This window comes from Salvia splendens, chromosome 15 (assembly GCF_004379255.2).
Source record: "Salvia splendens isolate huo1 chromosome 15, SspV2, whole genome shotgun sequence".
NCBI lineage: Eukaryota > Viridiplantae > Streptophyta > Magnoliopsida > Lamiales > Lamiaceae > Salvia > Salvia splendens.
This window is the reverse complement of record NC_056046.1, coordinates 14,662,877-14,678,534: the sequence shown is the minus strand read 5'-3', so window position 1 is coordinate 14,678,534 and position 15,658 is coordinate 14,662,877. Positions and strand designations below refer to the sequence as shown.

Below are 15,658 nucleotides of genomic sequence, written 5' to 3'. Positions count from 1 at the left end.
TCAGAAAGGTTTAAACAGTGACACAAACTTGTATTGACGAGTACGGCTAAATGTTGTTGAACCTATGAGTCTAAAAAAATAAAAAAATTAAAATTAAATATAGTCACATAAGACAATTAAGATTTTTTAAACTTTATAATTACTATCTTTTAAATTTTAAAATATGAGACAACCTAAAAAGAATCAATTTTTTATAACTTTATAGACAATTAAGTCATAGTAATAATTTTAACAGTGGTAGAACATGAACATTGAACACTATTACAAAAATTGGGGCACATGTTAATAACTGAGAAGTTTATTATTCTCAGAAATAAAGAGTAGACCGGTTTAACCGGGTTTACTATAGATAGGGCAGAAACAGAAGATTAGACCGGTGTAACCGGGTTTTCTATATTTTGGATCGCAGAAATATAGCGGCGGCTGGAGTGGTTGACAGATAACGTTCCCCCCAACTCTCGAAACTATCACTCGCCAGGTATCTCATAAAACCCTTCTCCTTCTTCTCTTAAATTTTTCTACCAAACCTGCTTTCTAACGAGTGTCAGATTTCCATTGTTTTTACTGGCTTCTTTATTCCTGTTGTAAGTTGGCTTTAGACTTTCATCGATTTCAGTTTCTTCATCCTAATTTTGATGGTGAATGTGCTACTGGAGGTGTTAAACGTCGTTAAAATCTATAATTTGCTGAAATTAAAGTTAGGTATTCTTGAGATTGTTTTGAATTAAGCTTGTATTTTGGGAGTTTTATGCTATTGTTTAGTTTTCTTTGTACATTCTTTTTTATTTGATTTTTATAATTCTATTTTCTTGAGCAAAAGATTGATGTGGTGTTTTCCCATTGTGATGACAGCAGAAAAAATGGCGGCACAGTTAATCAAAGAATGGACTGCAATACAGCAGTTTCCGGCAGCCACTCAAGAAAAGTTGGTTAATTTGTTGTCAAAATTGAAGACGCAGGTTTGTAAATTTGCTGCATTTCAATGAACAAAAAAAGAGAACAGGTAGATAAGATAAGATTAACTGATGCAGTAGAACTGGTTTATTCTAAATCGATCAATCTCACAGCCAAGTTTTTAGATTTTTTGCAGATGTTTTAGTGAAACTTTACCATCTTTTGTAGAATGTTGACACTTTAACGATCCTTGTTATGGGGAAAGGCGGTGTTGGTAAATCTTCAACAGTTAATTCGATCATAGGGGAACGTGTGGTAACTGTGAGCGCTTTTCAGGTAAATGTATTTTGGTTTTGAAACTTAGCCTTACAATTTGAGATATATGTCTGATGTGATTGCTGAGTAACTTATTAACTTGTTTTTTCCCTTCACTTCAGTCGGAAACCCCAAGGCCAGTGATGGTTTCACGGTCACGATTAGGTTTTACATTGAACATTATTGACACCCCTGGACTCATTGAAGGGGGATATGTCAATGATCAAGTTCTGGATACCATAAAAAGGTATTGAATGGTACACATTATTGGTCTTGTTGTCTATAATCAAAAGACACAGTTAGTGATAAATTTATTATGATTGAATCGTTCTTATTTATCACCCTTTTCTTGGATAGCTTTCTGGGCAGGTTTCTTATGACGAAGACAATTGATGTCTTGCTTTATGTGGACCGTTTGGATGCATATAGAGTGGATAATTTGGACAAGCAGATTGTAAAAGCTATCACCGAGAGTTTTGGCAAGCATATCTGGCATAAGGCAATGGTTGTCCTTACTCATGCTCAGCTCTCACCTCCAGATGCGTTGAGCTATGAGGAGTTCTTTTCCAAGAGATCAGAATCACTTTTGAAATGTGTTCGACAAGGTGCTCGGATTAGCAAAAAGGAAGTTCAGGTATACTGCCTCTGGGAATAAATTTTCACCTTAATTGTTTTTTATTTAACCCACTCTATTGCGTGCTGAGAAGCCCTTAAGAACGGCTGTATATTTCTATAGTATCCATTTAAGGGACTTATAAAAATGTCTACAATTATTTCTTTTCTCCTGTTATGACTCCGTGAGTCTAGGTTGCTTTAGCTTCTGTGTCAGTTATGGATTGAAAGAGATGTAGGATTGTGATTCTTGATCGACCCTGGCCTGTCAGTTTTGTTATGTATGCTTTATTATTCCCAAAACAATATGATTTCGTTCTGCAAGAGATGTGTTTATTTCGGCCTAGGAATAGAAAGCAAGCTTTTAACTTCATTGGATGAGGAAATAATTCTCATCAGATACCTGTGTCAACTTCTTGTTTTCAACTGCGTCCTCAATGTGCTGTTGATTGGTTTACTGCTATTTAAGTTAATGTCTGGCGATATACAAACTTTGAGCTGCCTTTTCCAACAAAGCTTTATTCGTTTTGAAAGTTCTTTCCAAAATCAAATAGTATTATGATTGACTACTGAACATGTGGTCTCTCAGCCTTTCAGCCGTGATGTTTTCTTATTAATAGTCTACTATTCTGGGATTTGGGTCTCTGTGTCACTGTTATTATTTTTCTTTTACTGGCATTGGCATTCTTGGTTTCCCATTTCCCTCCCTCTAACTATCGTTTCTTCTTATCTTAGAACTTTGCTATTCCCGTTGCACTGGTTGAGAACAGTGGGAGGTGTAACAAGAATGACAGTGATGAGAAGGTAAACTTCTTTCATGTAAAGAAGAGTTTTTCATCGTTTATGTTTGGTTTAGGTTCCTGAGACGAGTTTTGTGGATGTCAGATCCTTCCAACAGGTACTCCTTGGATTCCCAATTTGGTGCATACTATCACTGATGTTGCCTTGAATGGAAAAAGAGGTATTCTCATCGACCAGAAGTTGATTGAAGGGTCTAATGCTAATGACAGGGGAAAGCTGTTCATCCCCTTGATTCTGGCATTCCAAGTAAGCTTTTATCTTTTCTGTGTATTTCTGTAGCACTCTCTTGCTAACTTGCAGGTTCACAAATTTCTAGAGCACAATCTTATGTCTTTCTCCTCGTTGGACAGTACTTGTTTGTCATCAAACCAATTCAGAAGTTGATCAAGAACGATGCTGCTAAAGAGACCAAATCTTCATGGGCATGAATGATTATTCTTCTCTTGCTTGGTTGGTGTCTCTAATTTGAATTAGCCGGTAATCACATCGACCTTAAGCTGTAGAGTTGGTTTCGATTTCATTACGGAACTGTGTTTCTGCTTTAGTTTTTGGATAATATTATGGCTGTAGTAATTTTGTTGCTGCTCTTTGTCCTGGCTGCTACTGGAATGTCGAGGCTTTTGTTTTGAGAATTCATTGTTCTGTTAAATGGGTATTTTGAGGTTTTTATACTTATTTTGCTGCTGATGAAGGTTTATTCTGATAGACTAAATAAATAGCGCTCCCTTGGATGAAGAATACAATTGGTGAATGTAGTTTGAATGTATAAAGTTATTACTAAGAGTCTCATTTTGTATAAACTAGTATCACCACCCGTGCTATGCATGAACCATATAATTTTCACCTATTGATTACAATTTCGCAATAAAATCAACGAAAATAAAAAGCAAGATCATTACGTAAACTTTAAAAGAAATGTATAACAACCTTTTATTTGATAAATAAAAATATGTTTCAATTAATTAAATACTCCTATAAAATTAAAATCACAAAAAAAATGTAGAGTAGAACACTTTAAAACATCTAATACAAACAGAATAATAACATTTTAATAACTATATAATTCAATAGATCCAAGCCTCCTAGCTCAACTGGTTGGGAAGGGAGGCAAGGATATGGCGCCATCCAGGAGGTCCTAAGTTCGAATCCTGGATGGCGAAACTTGGGATTAATTTCCCTGTGGGCCTTGTTGCCTTGGGACTTTGCAAGCATACGGGTCTGGACCAGCCTGAGGGTGGTCTACTTTCAAGCCTGGACCCGCCTGAGGGTGGTCCGCTTACTCTCACGAGACCCGTCTGAGGGTGGTGCAGCAGCTAGTTCGTGGGACCACGAGGGAAAGGGAGAGGCCGGTGCTTGGCCTGGACCCGTCTGAGGGTGGTGCAGCAGCTAGTTCGTGGGACCACGAGGGACAGGACGAGGCTAGTTCGAGGGACCACGAGGGGGAGGGAGAGGCTAGTTCGTGGGACCACGAGGGGCTGGAAAAGGCTGGTTCGCTTGCCAATGTATCTCGAACTCCAATGTGTGTGTGTGTAGGTGTGTGTGTCCGATTTGTGTGTCCGATGTGTGTGTAAAAAAAAAAACCTAAAAAGGAATTGAAAAAAAAATATATATATATAATTCAATAGTAAAACACCGTCAACTTGACTGGCATAAAGATAAGTAATAATTTGACTGTACAAATGAAAATATTATAGAAGGTAAAAAAAGTTAAGTATATAAAAATAAATTTAAATTAAGTCTTAAATTCACATAACTCTCTTGATTTAAATGATATTTTTACAAAATATATATGTCTTTTTTTTCTTTTTATAAATATATATGTCAAATTAAAGATAATTTTATAAGAATTATAACGAGGTCTCAATTGCATAAGTTCGGATAATATTCAAATGATGAAATTTGAGATTTTTGTTTGTAATCTGATGCGAAGCATATGTTCTATGTTTTTCCCCTTAGACTACACACTTTTATGTGAATTGTAACTCACCAAGTCGTGCTTTGAGTGTAGTTTTGGGTGTTAGAAGCTGGAAAGTCGTCGGAAATGCACAGCTGAGAAGGCATTCGGAGTCCAGAGACTTTGCCCGGTCGGGCGATTTTCGTATTGCAAAACGCCCGGTCGGGCGTTTTCAGTTTCGCATGAGGAGAACAGATTATTCGCCCGGTCGGGCGAATTTCTCTTTTAATTCTGCCCGGTCGGGCGTTTGGTGCTGTAACTGCATTTTGGCAGTTTTCTCTCGGGAGTTTTGGGCAATTAAATAAGGAAGAGGTCGTGAGAAACAGGAAGGAGGACGGCTGAGGAAGAAACAAGGAGAAGGAAGAAGAGGAAGGGAGGATCCATACTCCATCCCGGAGGAGATCATCCATCATCTAGAGTTGGAGAACACCACGGAGTTCACGGTTCACGGTTCTTTTGGTGTAATTCATTTTAGTATGTTTGGCTAGATTTCCTTCGTTGCTCCGAATATGTTGTAGGGTGAATTGTTGGATACTTAGATGATTATTATGGTTTGATTTACGTGTGATTCTTGTTTATGAATTGTTTAATTATTCTACAAATCTTGAGACGTCTAGATAGGTAGAACTTTGTAGCCATTATTCTATTGCCTCTTTAGCATAGATTTTGGTCGTACTCATATGCAAGGAACTCGAGATTTGATACTTGTTCAGGGAGATAATCTCGAGTGGATCGATAGTTTTCTTCTATATTTTTGGTTTAGTGTCTGCTGCGCTTCCGCGTGGGCATTAAGTTAAAATGAGCTAATTATCGTGTTTGACAATCATAGAAGCTAAACTAAAGCTTACTGCGCGACCTAGCAGGAGTGATAGGTTAGTGACTAGAACTTGGGAGACGTGTTCAGCTTATCCTAGGTATACAATTCTCTTGAAGTGTTCAGCGGATAGGGAGCGTAAAACAAACTTAATCCTCTTAAGCATAGTCTTGATCGTAGTAATCCATCGAAGTATCCCAATTCGTATGCCCAAGACATATAGGAGCAATGATTTCTTCTTATCCTATTTTCTAGTTTTGTATTTTATTTATCTTTGTTTGTTTTATCCTTTCTTTATTTTTATCTTTCTCTAATTAAATAACCTACGCCTCCCTGTGGTTCGACACTCTTTTACTACAACTACATCTGTACTCTTGCAGAAAGTTGTAATTTTAGAGCTATTTTATTAAGCTTGTGTGTAAGTAATTCATTGATATAAAAGCTCGAAAATTACACATCAAGTTTTGGCGCCGTTGCCGGGGAGGCAACTGGTTATTTAATTTAGGATTCTTTTTGTTTTTATTTTTGTATAGTTTTCTAACATTTTATTTTCTTGTTTCAGAGTTGTAGCTAGAAGACTAAGTCGAGCCAACGACTTTAAACAAAGGCGCTAGTTGGGAGGCAACCCAATGAGTTTTTAGTTTTTTTTTTTTTTCCTCTCTTAATAAATCGAGGGTTTTGTTTGCTCAATTCTTTCCTTCGATGTATTTTTTTTTATGAATTGAGTATTTTGTTTTCTTTTTGTTGTTTTAGTTTTTCTTTTTGTAGGAGCAACATGGAGATAGGATTCACATTCGAGCTTATGAGGAAGCACACCTACAAAGGAAAATACATACATTGAGGACAATGAAGCATTCAAGTTTGGGGGGGTTGTGAATGATTTGGGATGCATGTTTTTTGGGTGTATTATTTGCTAAAGTGTTGTGAATCATGTAATTGACGGGTGCATGCTAGATCTTCGGCTTTCTGGTTGGGAAATCTTGCTTGATCTTACTTGATCTTTGAAGCTTAGGATGGATAGAATCTGTGCATGAATTTATTTGAAAGAGCATGTTGTGATTACATCCGATTTCTTGAGTTGAGGAGAGTATGAAAGTCATATGTCTTGTGGAAATTATCTTGAATTGATTTGCTTTATCGAGTTGCGTGCTTGTATTCATTTGTGTCAACGATATGGGAGGATAAGGCACTAGGATGAACTCTATGGCCAAATGATCACATGCCTAGTCCATCACATGATCCCCTAGAAGCCACCTTGAGCTTACTTCCTTATTCTTTGTGTAAACACTTAGCCAAACACTTAGCCACTGAAAAAAGTCTAATGTTAGCCTCATCAATAGACCTTGCTACTATTTGGGTGCTAAATACAAGTTGAGCTTGGTGTTTTGAGTTGTGAGTGTGGGGGTGGTGGACTGTAAAGAGTAGACTTCTCTAGACTTGATGTAACGTGAAAAGAATGAAGTTCTTAGAAAAAAGAAAAAAAAAAAAAAAAAGACGACCTCCAAATTCGCAAAAGTCGAGGTCTTTACAAAAACAGAAAAAGAAAAAGAAATAATAAGTTGATGAAATAAAGATAGAGCTTCGACAATTGTTTGATGTAATCTTGTCTAGAATAGATCTCAAGTTTGGGGGAGTGTGAGTTGGGTTGTAAAATTTTGGTTGTTCGATCGTTGGAAGGATGTTGTAGGAGGGAAGAATTTGGCACTCAAATGTGTAGCTTTTGAGCTTACTATCCATATTTATCCTACCTCACCCCTAGCCCCATTACAACCTTTAATTAAGACCTTGGACCTTATTGTTGATGCTTGTGGATGCTTTGTAAATAACTTGGTAGAGTTAGTGAAGTTTGATTTGAAATCCGCGAGTCTATGTGGTAAGTAATGCTTGACGAGTCAATGATGACGGTTTGAGTTGTATGATCACATGTTTGGACTTACCTTGAAGTGCACCTTGACTTGAAGTTCTAGGGGGATGAGTGATTGTTCTTGAGAGTGGGAAATCTCGATTGGAAATGTCGGGGGTTTAGATCTTGTCACTCACGTCCCTACATGATTCTTGTTGATGAAAATCTCTTTGCGGGTTAGACTTGGTTGAGTTTTTGTGCTTAAAATGTATCTTGCTCGGGGCGAGCAAGAGCTTAAGTTTGGGGGTATTTGATGCGAAGCATATGTTCTATGTTTTTCCCCTTAGACTACACACTTTTATGTGAATTGTAACTCACCAAGTCGTGCTTTGAGTGTAGTTTTGGGTGTTAGAAGCTGGAAAGTCGTCGGAAATGCACAGCTGAGAAGGCATTCGGAGTCCAGAGACTTTGCCCGGTCGGGCGATTTTCGTATTGCAAAACGCCCGGTCGGGCGTTTTCAGTTTCGCATGAGGAGAACAGATTATTCGCCCGGTCGGGCGAATTTCTCTTTTAATTCTGCCCGGTCGGGCGTTTGGTGCTGTAACTGCATTTTGGCAGTTTTCTCTCGGGAGTTTTGGGCAATTAAATAAGGAAGAGGTCGTGAGAAACAGGAAGGAGGACGGCTGAGGAAGAAATAAGGAGAAGGAAGAAGAGGAAGGGAGGATCCATACTCCATCCCGGAGGAGATCATCCATCATCTAGAGTTGGAGAACACCACGGAGTTCACGGTTCACGGTTCTTTTGGTGTAATTCATTTTAGTATGTTTGGCTAGATTTCCTTCGTTGCTCCGAATATGTTGTAGGGTGAATTGTTGGATACTTAGATGATTATTATGGTTTGATTTACGTGTGATTCTTGTTTATGAATTGTTTAATTATTCTACAAATCTTGAGACGTCTAGATAGGTAGAACTTTGTAGCCATTATTCTATTGCCTCTTTAGCATAGATTTTGGTCGTACTCATATGCAAGGAACTCGAGATTTGATACTTGTTCAGGGAGATAATCTCGAGTGGATCGATAGTTTTCTTCTATATTTTTGGTTTAGTGTCTGCTGCGCTTCCGCGTGGGCATTAAGTTAAAATGAGCTAATTATCGTGTTTGACAATCATAGAAGCTAAACTAAAGCTTACTGCGCGACCTAGCAGGAGTGATAGGTTAGTGACTAGAACTTGGGAGACGTGTTCAGCTTATCCTAGGTATACAATTCTCTTGAAGTGTTCAGCGGATAGGGAGCGTAAAACAAACTTAATCCTCTTAAGCATAGTCTTGATCGTAGTAATCCATCGAAGTATCCCAATTCGTATGCCCAAGACATATAGGAGCAATGATTTCTTCTTATCCTATTTTCTAGTTTTGTATTTTATTTATCTTTGTTTGTTTTATCCTTTCTTTATTTTTATCTTTCTCTAATTAAATAACCTACGCCTCCCTGTGGTTCGACACTCTTTTACTACAACTACATCTGTACTCTTGCAGAAAGTTGTAATTTTAGAGCTATTTTATTAAGCTTGTGTGTAAGTAATTCATTGATATAAAAGCTCGAAAATTACACATCATAATCAAAGGTAACTTTTTGCACACGATGGGCATCACAATCCTAGGTATAAGATATGTTAAGTGAAACCTTCATCCACAAGTCCACAAAAATCAGTCGCGGATATATGATTTTGATACTGGTGGGCTCAAGCCATTGTTAATAATCGTTGCATATTTTTAGTATTAACAATGCTAGAAACAGTTGCGACTTAAAAAATACTATATGTAAATGAGAGAGATGTAGATAAATAATTTGAGAAGAACAATATAAACTAAAGTGTATATAGTGACACTGACGGCATTGAAATAATGGAAGAACATATTTTTTCAAAATAAAACATAAATTTAATTTTAAAGATCATTTTTTTTCTGATTTAACAATAACAATAAAGCAAAGGAGTTATTATAGTTGTAAAGCTAGGAGTATACAAAAATTGAATAAACAATTTGGCAGGATCAGAAACCTGGTACCTAGGTTCTTATGCATAAGGCCATCTACTATGTTGTCTCTATACCGTCCCTTAAATACTATTTGACCACTATTTGAGGGCCCACTGTCATTTTTTCCTCCATCCCTTAACTAAGGGACGGAACCTGCAACGCTCCGTCCCTTAACCGTCCCTTACTTACTATTCATTCAATTTCAGTTTTTATTTTTTTTCCCAATCCAATTCAATTAAAATAAACACACTTTATTAAAAAACACACAACATAAAAAAACACACAACATAATTTAAAATACAAATTTAAAGAAAAATAAAAAAACTACTCCGCCGGCTAATCATCATCCGGAGGCGGTCGAGGTTGAGGGGGAGTCGGAAGGCCAAGTTGTGCTGCCATATGCACAATTCCGTTCCACCAGGCCGTGAATTGGGCGTACGAGAAGCGGGAAGTGTCCGCCATTGTGGCGGTCATGTACGCCACCATAAGTGTGTCCGAGCCTCCCCGCGAGCCCGATCTCGAGGCCGGCTGGCTTGATTCGCCTCGGCCCTTCCTTGCTCTAGCCGCTTTCGCCGCCTTCGTCCCTTGCGGCCGACGGCGCCCACTCGCGGATCCTCCAGCATCGCCGACCGTACCCGCAAACTCCTGGGATTCAGTCTCAGGTTGGCTGATGCCCTCAGCGGTGTCACCACCAGACGAGTATTGGCCACTCGCCGTATGCTTCGTGCGCTTTGAGGTTGAGCCCGAGCTGGAGCGAAAACCGCCGGCCCACCGTTCCTAGTCCTTGACGGCCTGCCAAACATCAACAAATCTGAATTGATGACGTTCGTCCTGGTAGTAGGCGCGCAAATCGGACGTCAAAATGTCGGTTGTCGTGGCGCCGCTTTGGTAGCACGCCTCTTCGGCCGAGTAGATGCCGTAGAATTTTTTGACCTGTCGGTCGACTCGGTCAAAGTGAGAGCGGATCATTTTAAATTTGCGCTTGTGGGAGCCTTTCGGCTTTATCTGGTGGTAGACCTCGCAGACCTTTTCCCAGAAACACTTCCGGGATTGTTGATTCCCGACGATGGGATCGTACACCGCCAGCGTTTCGAGGTTGTTGTACGGATGCCGGCCTAGATCCTCTTCTTCTTCTTCCTCCTCGTCCTCGCCGCCTGGGGTTGTACACCGCCTCGGCCACCTCCATCGCCTCGGCCACCTCCACCGCCTCGGCCTACTCCCGGCGGGTTAAACGGGAAAATCCAGCCGGATCTGGGATAATCCCTGCGAATACCGCGGGGCGGAGGGACGGACATATGCATCAAGGTCAAAATTGGGTGGTTGGTACCCCCCCGGCGTCGCCGAACCCTGGGTCCCCGACGTTGACGAACCGGAACCGCCCAATGTGTTGATCATGGTCTCCCAATCGCCGAAAGCGTTGAGATCCCACCCGCCGGAGCCAGAACCGCCGTAGTTGCTGTCGCCGTCGCCGGACATCTTGAGTTGTTATATGAAAATTTGAGAGAAAATTTAGATGATATGAAGAATAGATGTGTAGTTGTGTGTGAAATGAGGATGGGTTTAGGAGTATTTATAGAGTAAAAAAATTAATTAAAAATAAAAATAAAAATAAAAAAAACAAAAAAACGGTATTATTACCGTTACAAATTTTTTATTTTTATTTTATTTTTTTTAAAATTTGAATTTTTAAAAAAAATATATTTATTGCGTCATCACGTGACGACGCCCACTCGCGGGCCAGCGAGTGGGCGTCACGCACGACGCCGGGTCGCGCCACGTCGCCTAGGCGCGTGGCGAGACAGCCCGTCTCTTGGCTCGACGGGACGGCGCGGGACGCCGGCGAGACCCGTAGTGGATGGTCTAACTCCCAATTAACTGGGCTGTATTTGTTAGGTACTGCTAGTATTTTATAAATATTACTCCATCCATCCCACTTTAGGAGTCCCAATTTACCATTTTTGGGTGTCCCATTTTAGGAGTTCCGGTTAGAATATTCCATAAATGGTATTAGGCCGAACATTCCACTAACATTTTTTCACTCACATTTTAATATAAAACTAATATAAAAGAGTAGGACCCACATTCCACTATCTTTTTTCACCAACTTTCTTTTACATTTCTTAAAACTCGTGTCAAACTAAAATGAGACTCATAAGGTGTGACTGAGGGAGTATAATATATAGATTAATCTCAAATGAGTATGGCCAAAAGCCCAAAAGATCCCTTGTGCCCTTACGTACATCTGGTACGAACAAAAATAATCTACAGAATCACTAACCGATTCTTAGTAAGTACCACAAAACACATTATTTCATTATTGTATTTTTATTGCCAGTCTAGTAATTCTTATACCGTTGTTAAATACAGAATCTATCGATGCGATTTTAGGTAGCAAATCTTTAAAGAGAAAGAAGATCAATGTCGATTTGGTTTTTGTGGAAAAATGAAATTCGAAATGAAAAAGATAATGTGCTACTTGTTAGAGAATGAAAGCAATTCTTCAAATCTTACATTTAGTTGTGGAAAAATGAAATTCGACATAAAACTACATTTATGTCGTTTTCAAATCTTACTGCATCCTGTTTTAGGGCACCCGCAACGCTGTGCCGTTGTGGTTCCTATGCCGTTCCGGCGGAACGGTTCCGCGGCGGCACGCGTTGCAGACTCCGTTCCGTCGCCATTCCGTGCCCATGCCGTTCCTATACCGTGTCGCGTTCCGTTCCGAAGGAACGTGGAACGAAACGTTCCGCCACGCGCCGAGGCGACGTGGCGTCCTCCCATTCGACGCGTGAAGCCCACTCGCTGCCCCGCGAGTGGGCTTTGTCCAGGTGACGCAATAATTCAATTTATTTTTTAAAAATTCGAATTTAATAAATTTTTTTTTGCAACGGTAATGTGACCGTTTTTTTATATCCGTTTTGTATTTTTTTTTTATTTTTTATTTATTTATTTACTCTATAAATACTCCTATTTCATACTCATTTCAATCACAAACACACATCTATTCCTCTCTATTTCCACCTCAATTTTCATCTCAAATCAACTCTGCTTTCCTTCTCCCAAATTTAATCAAACTAATGGATCCTTTTGAACAAATGCGTCAAATATTGCAACAATCACTTGAAGAAGATCGACGACGGGAGGCCGAAGAAGTCGCGCCGCCCCAACGACGCTCCCGTACGTACATCCATCGTAACCGGGAGGAAGCCGCTGCAAGGTTAGTACGCGACTACTTCTGCGATAACCCGGTTTGGGGAGATACGTACTTCCGTCGCCGTTTCCGCATTGGTTCGACGACGAATCCCCCGGAAGCTCAACCGCAAGTAGTCCGCCTCGAAGTGGAGCGCATCCGTCTATACAAGAACGATTATCTATTCGTGCAAGGACACGCAACTCTAGTGCCCACACCCAACTCCAACAGGATCTAATTGAGCACATTTGGGCAAATTTTGGCGGATGAAATTATTAAAATTGTGTACTTTTATTTTTTTAGGATTTTAATTGTATGCTTTTTATTTTTTTAGGATTTTAATTGTGTGCTTTTTATTTTTTTAAGTTTAAGTTGTAATTTTTTTTAATGTTGTGTGTTTTTTAATAAAGTGTGTTTGTTTTTTAATTGAATTTAGTTGGAAATAAAAAAAATGAAATTGAATGAATAGTAATTTAAGGAACGGAGGGTTGCAGGTTCCGTTCCTTAGTTAAGAAATGGAGTAAAACAGTACAGTGGGGCCCTCAAATAGTGGTTTAAGGAACGGTATATGAACGGTATAGGAACAGCGTTGTGGATGGCCTTAAAAATCATTAATGTCGTTATTATCTGATGTTTGTAATACTTAATCTAATTAAATTTTATTTCGGGTTTATTACAGATAAAATCACATCACCAATTACAACTGCTACCATTCTCATCCTGTGTTGTCATACTTTTATATTGGGCTAACTGTCATTAAATCAATGAAGCGATATCTATATTTCGGTTTTAAATTAATTCGGTTTTTCAAATAGTACATAAAGTTTTTTTTTTTAATTTGATGAGTCCGAATTTTGTTTCCTAACTAACAGCACAAACTATTAGAGTTTGATGAACAATCTAATCATTGGAAAAATCTACACGGATTATTGTTTTAATCTATAAATTGTTAAACTGTCTGATATTGTTTTAAAATCATGTACTATATATTTAATATGGATTCTACACGGATTATTTAATAGATGCACACATAATTTAAAAATCCATTCATTATCATTGTTAGTTTATTTATTCTAAATTACTTGAGTTGAGTCGTATTTTATTTGGATCATTTTTTTCAGTGGCGGAGGGAGAGGGGACAATGGAGGTACAAGTGTACCCCCAATTTTTTTTAGTAATATTATATATTTAAAATAATTTGTTATAGGAATTTTATAAGTTAAGAAAATGCATTCTTTCTTTCCAATTCCTTTTTTTCCCTGAAGTTCGACAGCCACACCTCCTCAAAACCTTCATACCTTATTTCTTTTAAATTCTCAAGTTCATCACCGGTTTCACGGTTTGTAAAAGTAATCACGAAATTGGAAGGTTATCAAGGTAGCTCTTCTTTACTGAATTGTTTTTGAAGATTGAAAATTTATATATCTTAGGGTTTATGGTTTTTGTGGTTAGATGTTCCTGATTGATGAAATAAATGATTTCAGAGATGATTAACATGAATTGAGATAGAGTTTGAGATAAAATCTTGAGGAGAACTAATCTCTTTGTTCTGTCTCCTCCTAGTTTGGATTATTAAGCATGAATGCACAACATTAGAATTGAATGGTCAATATTTATTTTGACAAATTTTGTAATGACATCGTGTGCAGGAAATAAAATAAAAAGTAATGAGAAAACAATCCGATCTTCGACAATTTATGTCCAAAAGGAGAAAAACTCATGATAGTTCAAGCTCTCCGGCTTCAAGCACTCCACTTTCAAGCTCTCCACCTTCAAGCTCTCCGGCTTCAAGCTCTCTACCTTCAAGTTGAGAAATAGAATGGGTGATCAACATTTGAACGATTGTTTGGTCACTTTCATTGAGAAAGATGTGTTTCTACAAGTATCCGATGATGATATAGTGAATCGTTTTGAAGAAATGAAGACTCGTCAAAAAATAAATTAGATATAATGTAGTTTATTTTTGTATTTTGAAATGTATGACTCTAAAATTTGTATATTTCAAAATATATTGCTTTTAGTATTAGTTTTTATTTTTGGTATGTTATATAATGATTTATCATATGACTCGCACTCCCGAATATAAATTCCTGGATCCGCCACTGATTTTTTTAATAAAAAAACAAAACATATAAAATATCATTTACTATTCTCTTATTTTAGTTTCTATTTCTTTCCTACTTCATTATCTCATCTACTCATTTTATTTATATTTGACTAATAAAATATAACTACTCTTTTATAAAAAAAACACCTCAAGTAATATGAGTCAAAAAGAGTACGTCTAATTTTTTATATGTTTACCAAATTATGTCTATACTAGTAATATTTATCTATATATTAATGAACACTTATATAAATCGATATAGTTTATTACTATAAAGTAATTAATTTGGCTATAAGTAACTAATTTACTAAATTACATATTGTCATATTTGGAATTTGTTCTGGGAGAAAACCTAGTTTATCCTTTAGGTCATGATTTTCGGATTTTTTATATACTCCATAGTCCATATATCTATCAATATAATTTACATAAGTAATTAATATTACCTATAAATAATTGATTTACTATAATCCTTGGAATAGTAATTGGACTTGTTTTGGACGCGGACAGCTGCAACAGAAATCTGTGGCCTCAGGGTCCGTTTGGTGTCCATGTTGGCCCAACATATGTTAGGAGATAGTAACCTCCAATAGCAGGTTTGGCGTTTGGGATAGTAATCTTTGCTGTGTGTTTGGTTGTACAGACCCAAATCAACACCCTTTCAATAATCCGTTTGGTAAGCCGCATCGAAAGTATAGATACAAAATCTGATACCCGAATTTATCCTCGGTTAAATTCCTTATTACCTAAAGTACCCTCATTCTCATTTTTTGGCGGTGAACTCAAATCCTTCGTGAACCCTAGAGTCCGCCCCCCCAAATTTCATATATCCCCCAATTTGTGAATTCGACGGAGCGAATTGTGGAGCCATAGGGTTCGTCTGAAGTTCAACCCACACGTAAATATCAGGTAAGTCTGTCGGGTGTGCGATTGTACAATGACGAATTCGTCGCCGCTGAGAAATCACAGATGTTTCCATTTCGGCAATGGGTTTAGTTTAGGGTGCTGTCAATTGCTTTGTTGCCAATTAATCATGCGCGTAGTGTTTGATGAATGTTGAGCGAATTCGCAGCCATTTGATAGGTAAA

General features: G+C 38.1%; 1 protein-coding gene across 5 annotated transcripts; it reads left to right on the top strand.

Annotated features, from left to right (window-relative positions):
• The first annotated feature begins 384 nt into the window (after positions 1 to 384).
• LOC121769187 (translocase of chloroplast 34-like) lies at positions 385 to 3,297 on the top strand. 5 transcript variants are annotated; one of them, XM_042165912.1, is made up of 8 exons: positions 385 to 478; positions 856 to 959; positions 1,123 to 1,230; positions 1,332 to 1,456; positions 1,567 to 1,843; positions 2,557 to 2,625; positions 2,707 to 2,868; positions 2,973 to 3,297. In XM_042165912.1, exons 2-8 carry the CDS (start codon positions 861 to 863, stop codon positions 3,048 to 3,050), a joined length of 918 nt encoding a protein of 305 aa, XP_042021846.1. In that variant the 5' UTR covers positions 385 to 478; positions 856 to 860; the 3' UTR covers positions 3,051 to 3,297. The 5 variants fall into 5 exon arrangements, with proteins under 5 accessions (XP_042021846.1, XP_042021845.1, XP_042021847.1 ...); XM_042165911.1 differs by having other exon boundaries at positions 391 to 478; positions 853 to 959; XM_042165913.1 differs by having other exon boundaries at positions 464 to 584; positions 853 to 959.
• Positions 3,298 to 15,658: the final 12,361 nt, after the last annotated feature.

Excerpts from the sequence above, each read along its gene's own strand:
- LOC121769187 (XM_042165909.1), top strand. The coding sequence starts at position 636 with ATGGTGAATGTGCTACTGGAGGTGTTAAACGTCGTTAAAATCTATAAT. Across the intron at positions 1,231-1,331 it reads TAACTGTGAGCGCTTTTCAG|TCGGAAACCCCAAGGCCAGT; the intron begins GTAAATGTATTT and ends CCTTCACTTCAG. Across the intron at positions 2,869-2,972 it reads CCTTGATTCTGGCATTCCAA|TACTTGTTTGTCATCAAACC; the intron begins GTAAGCTTTTAT and ends CTCGTTGGACAG.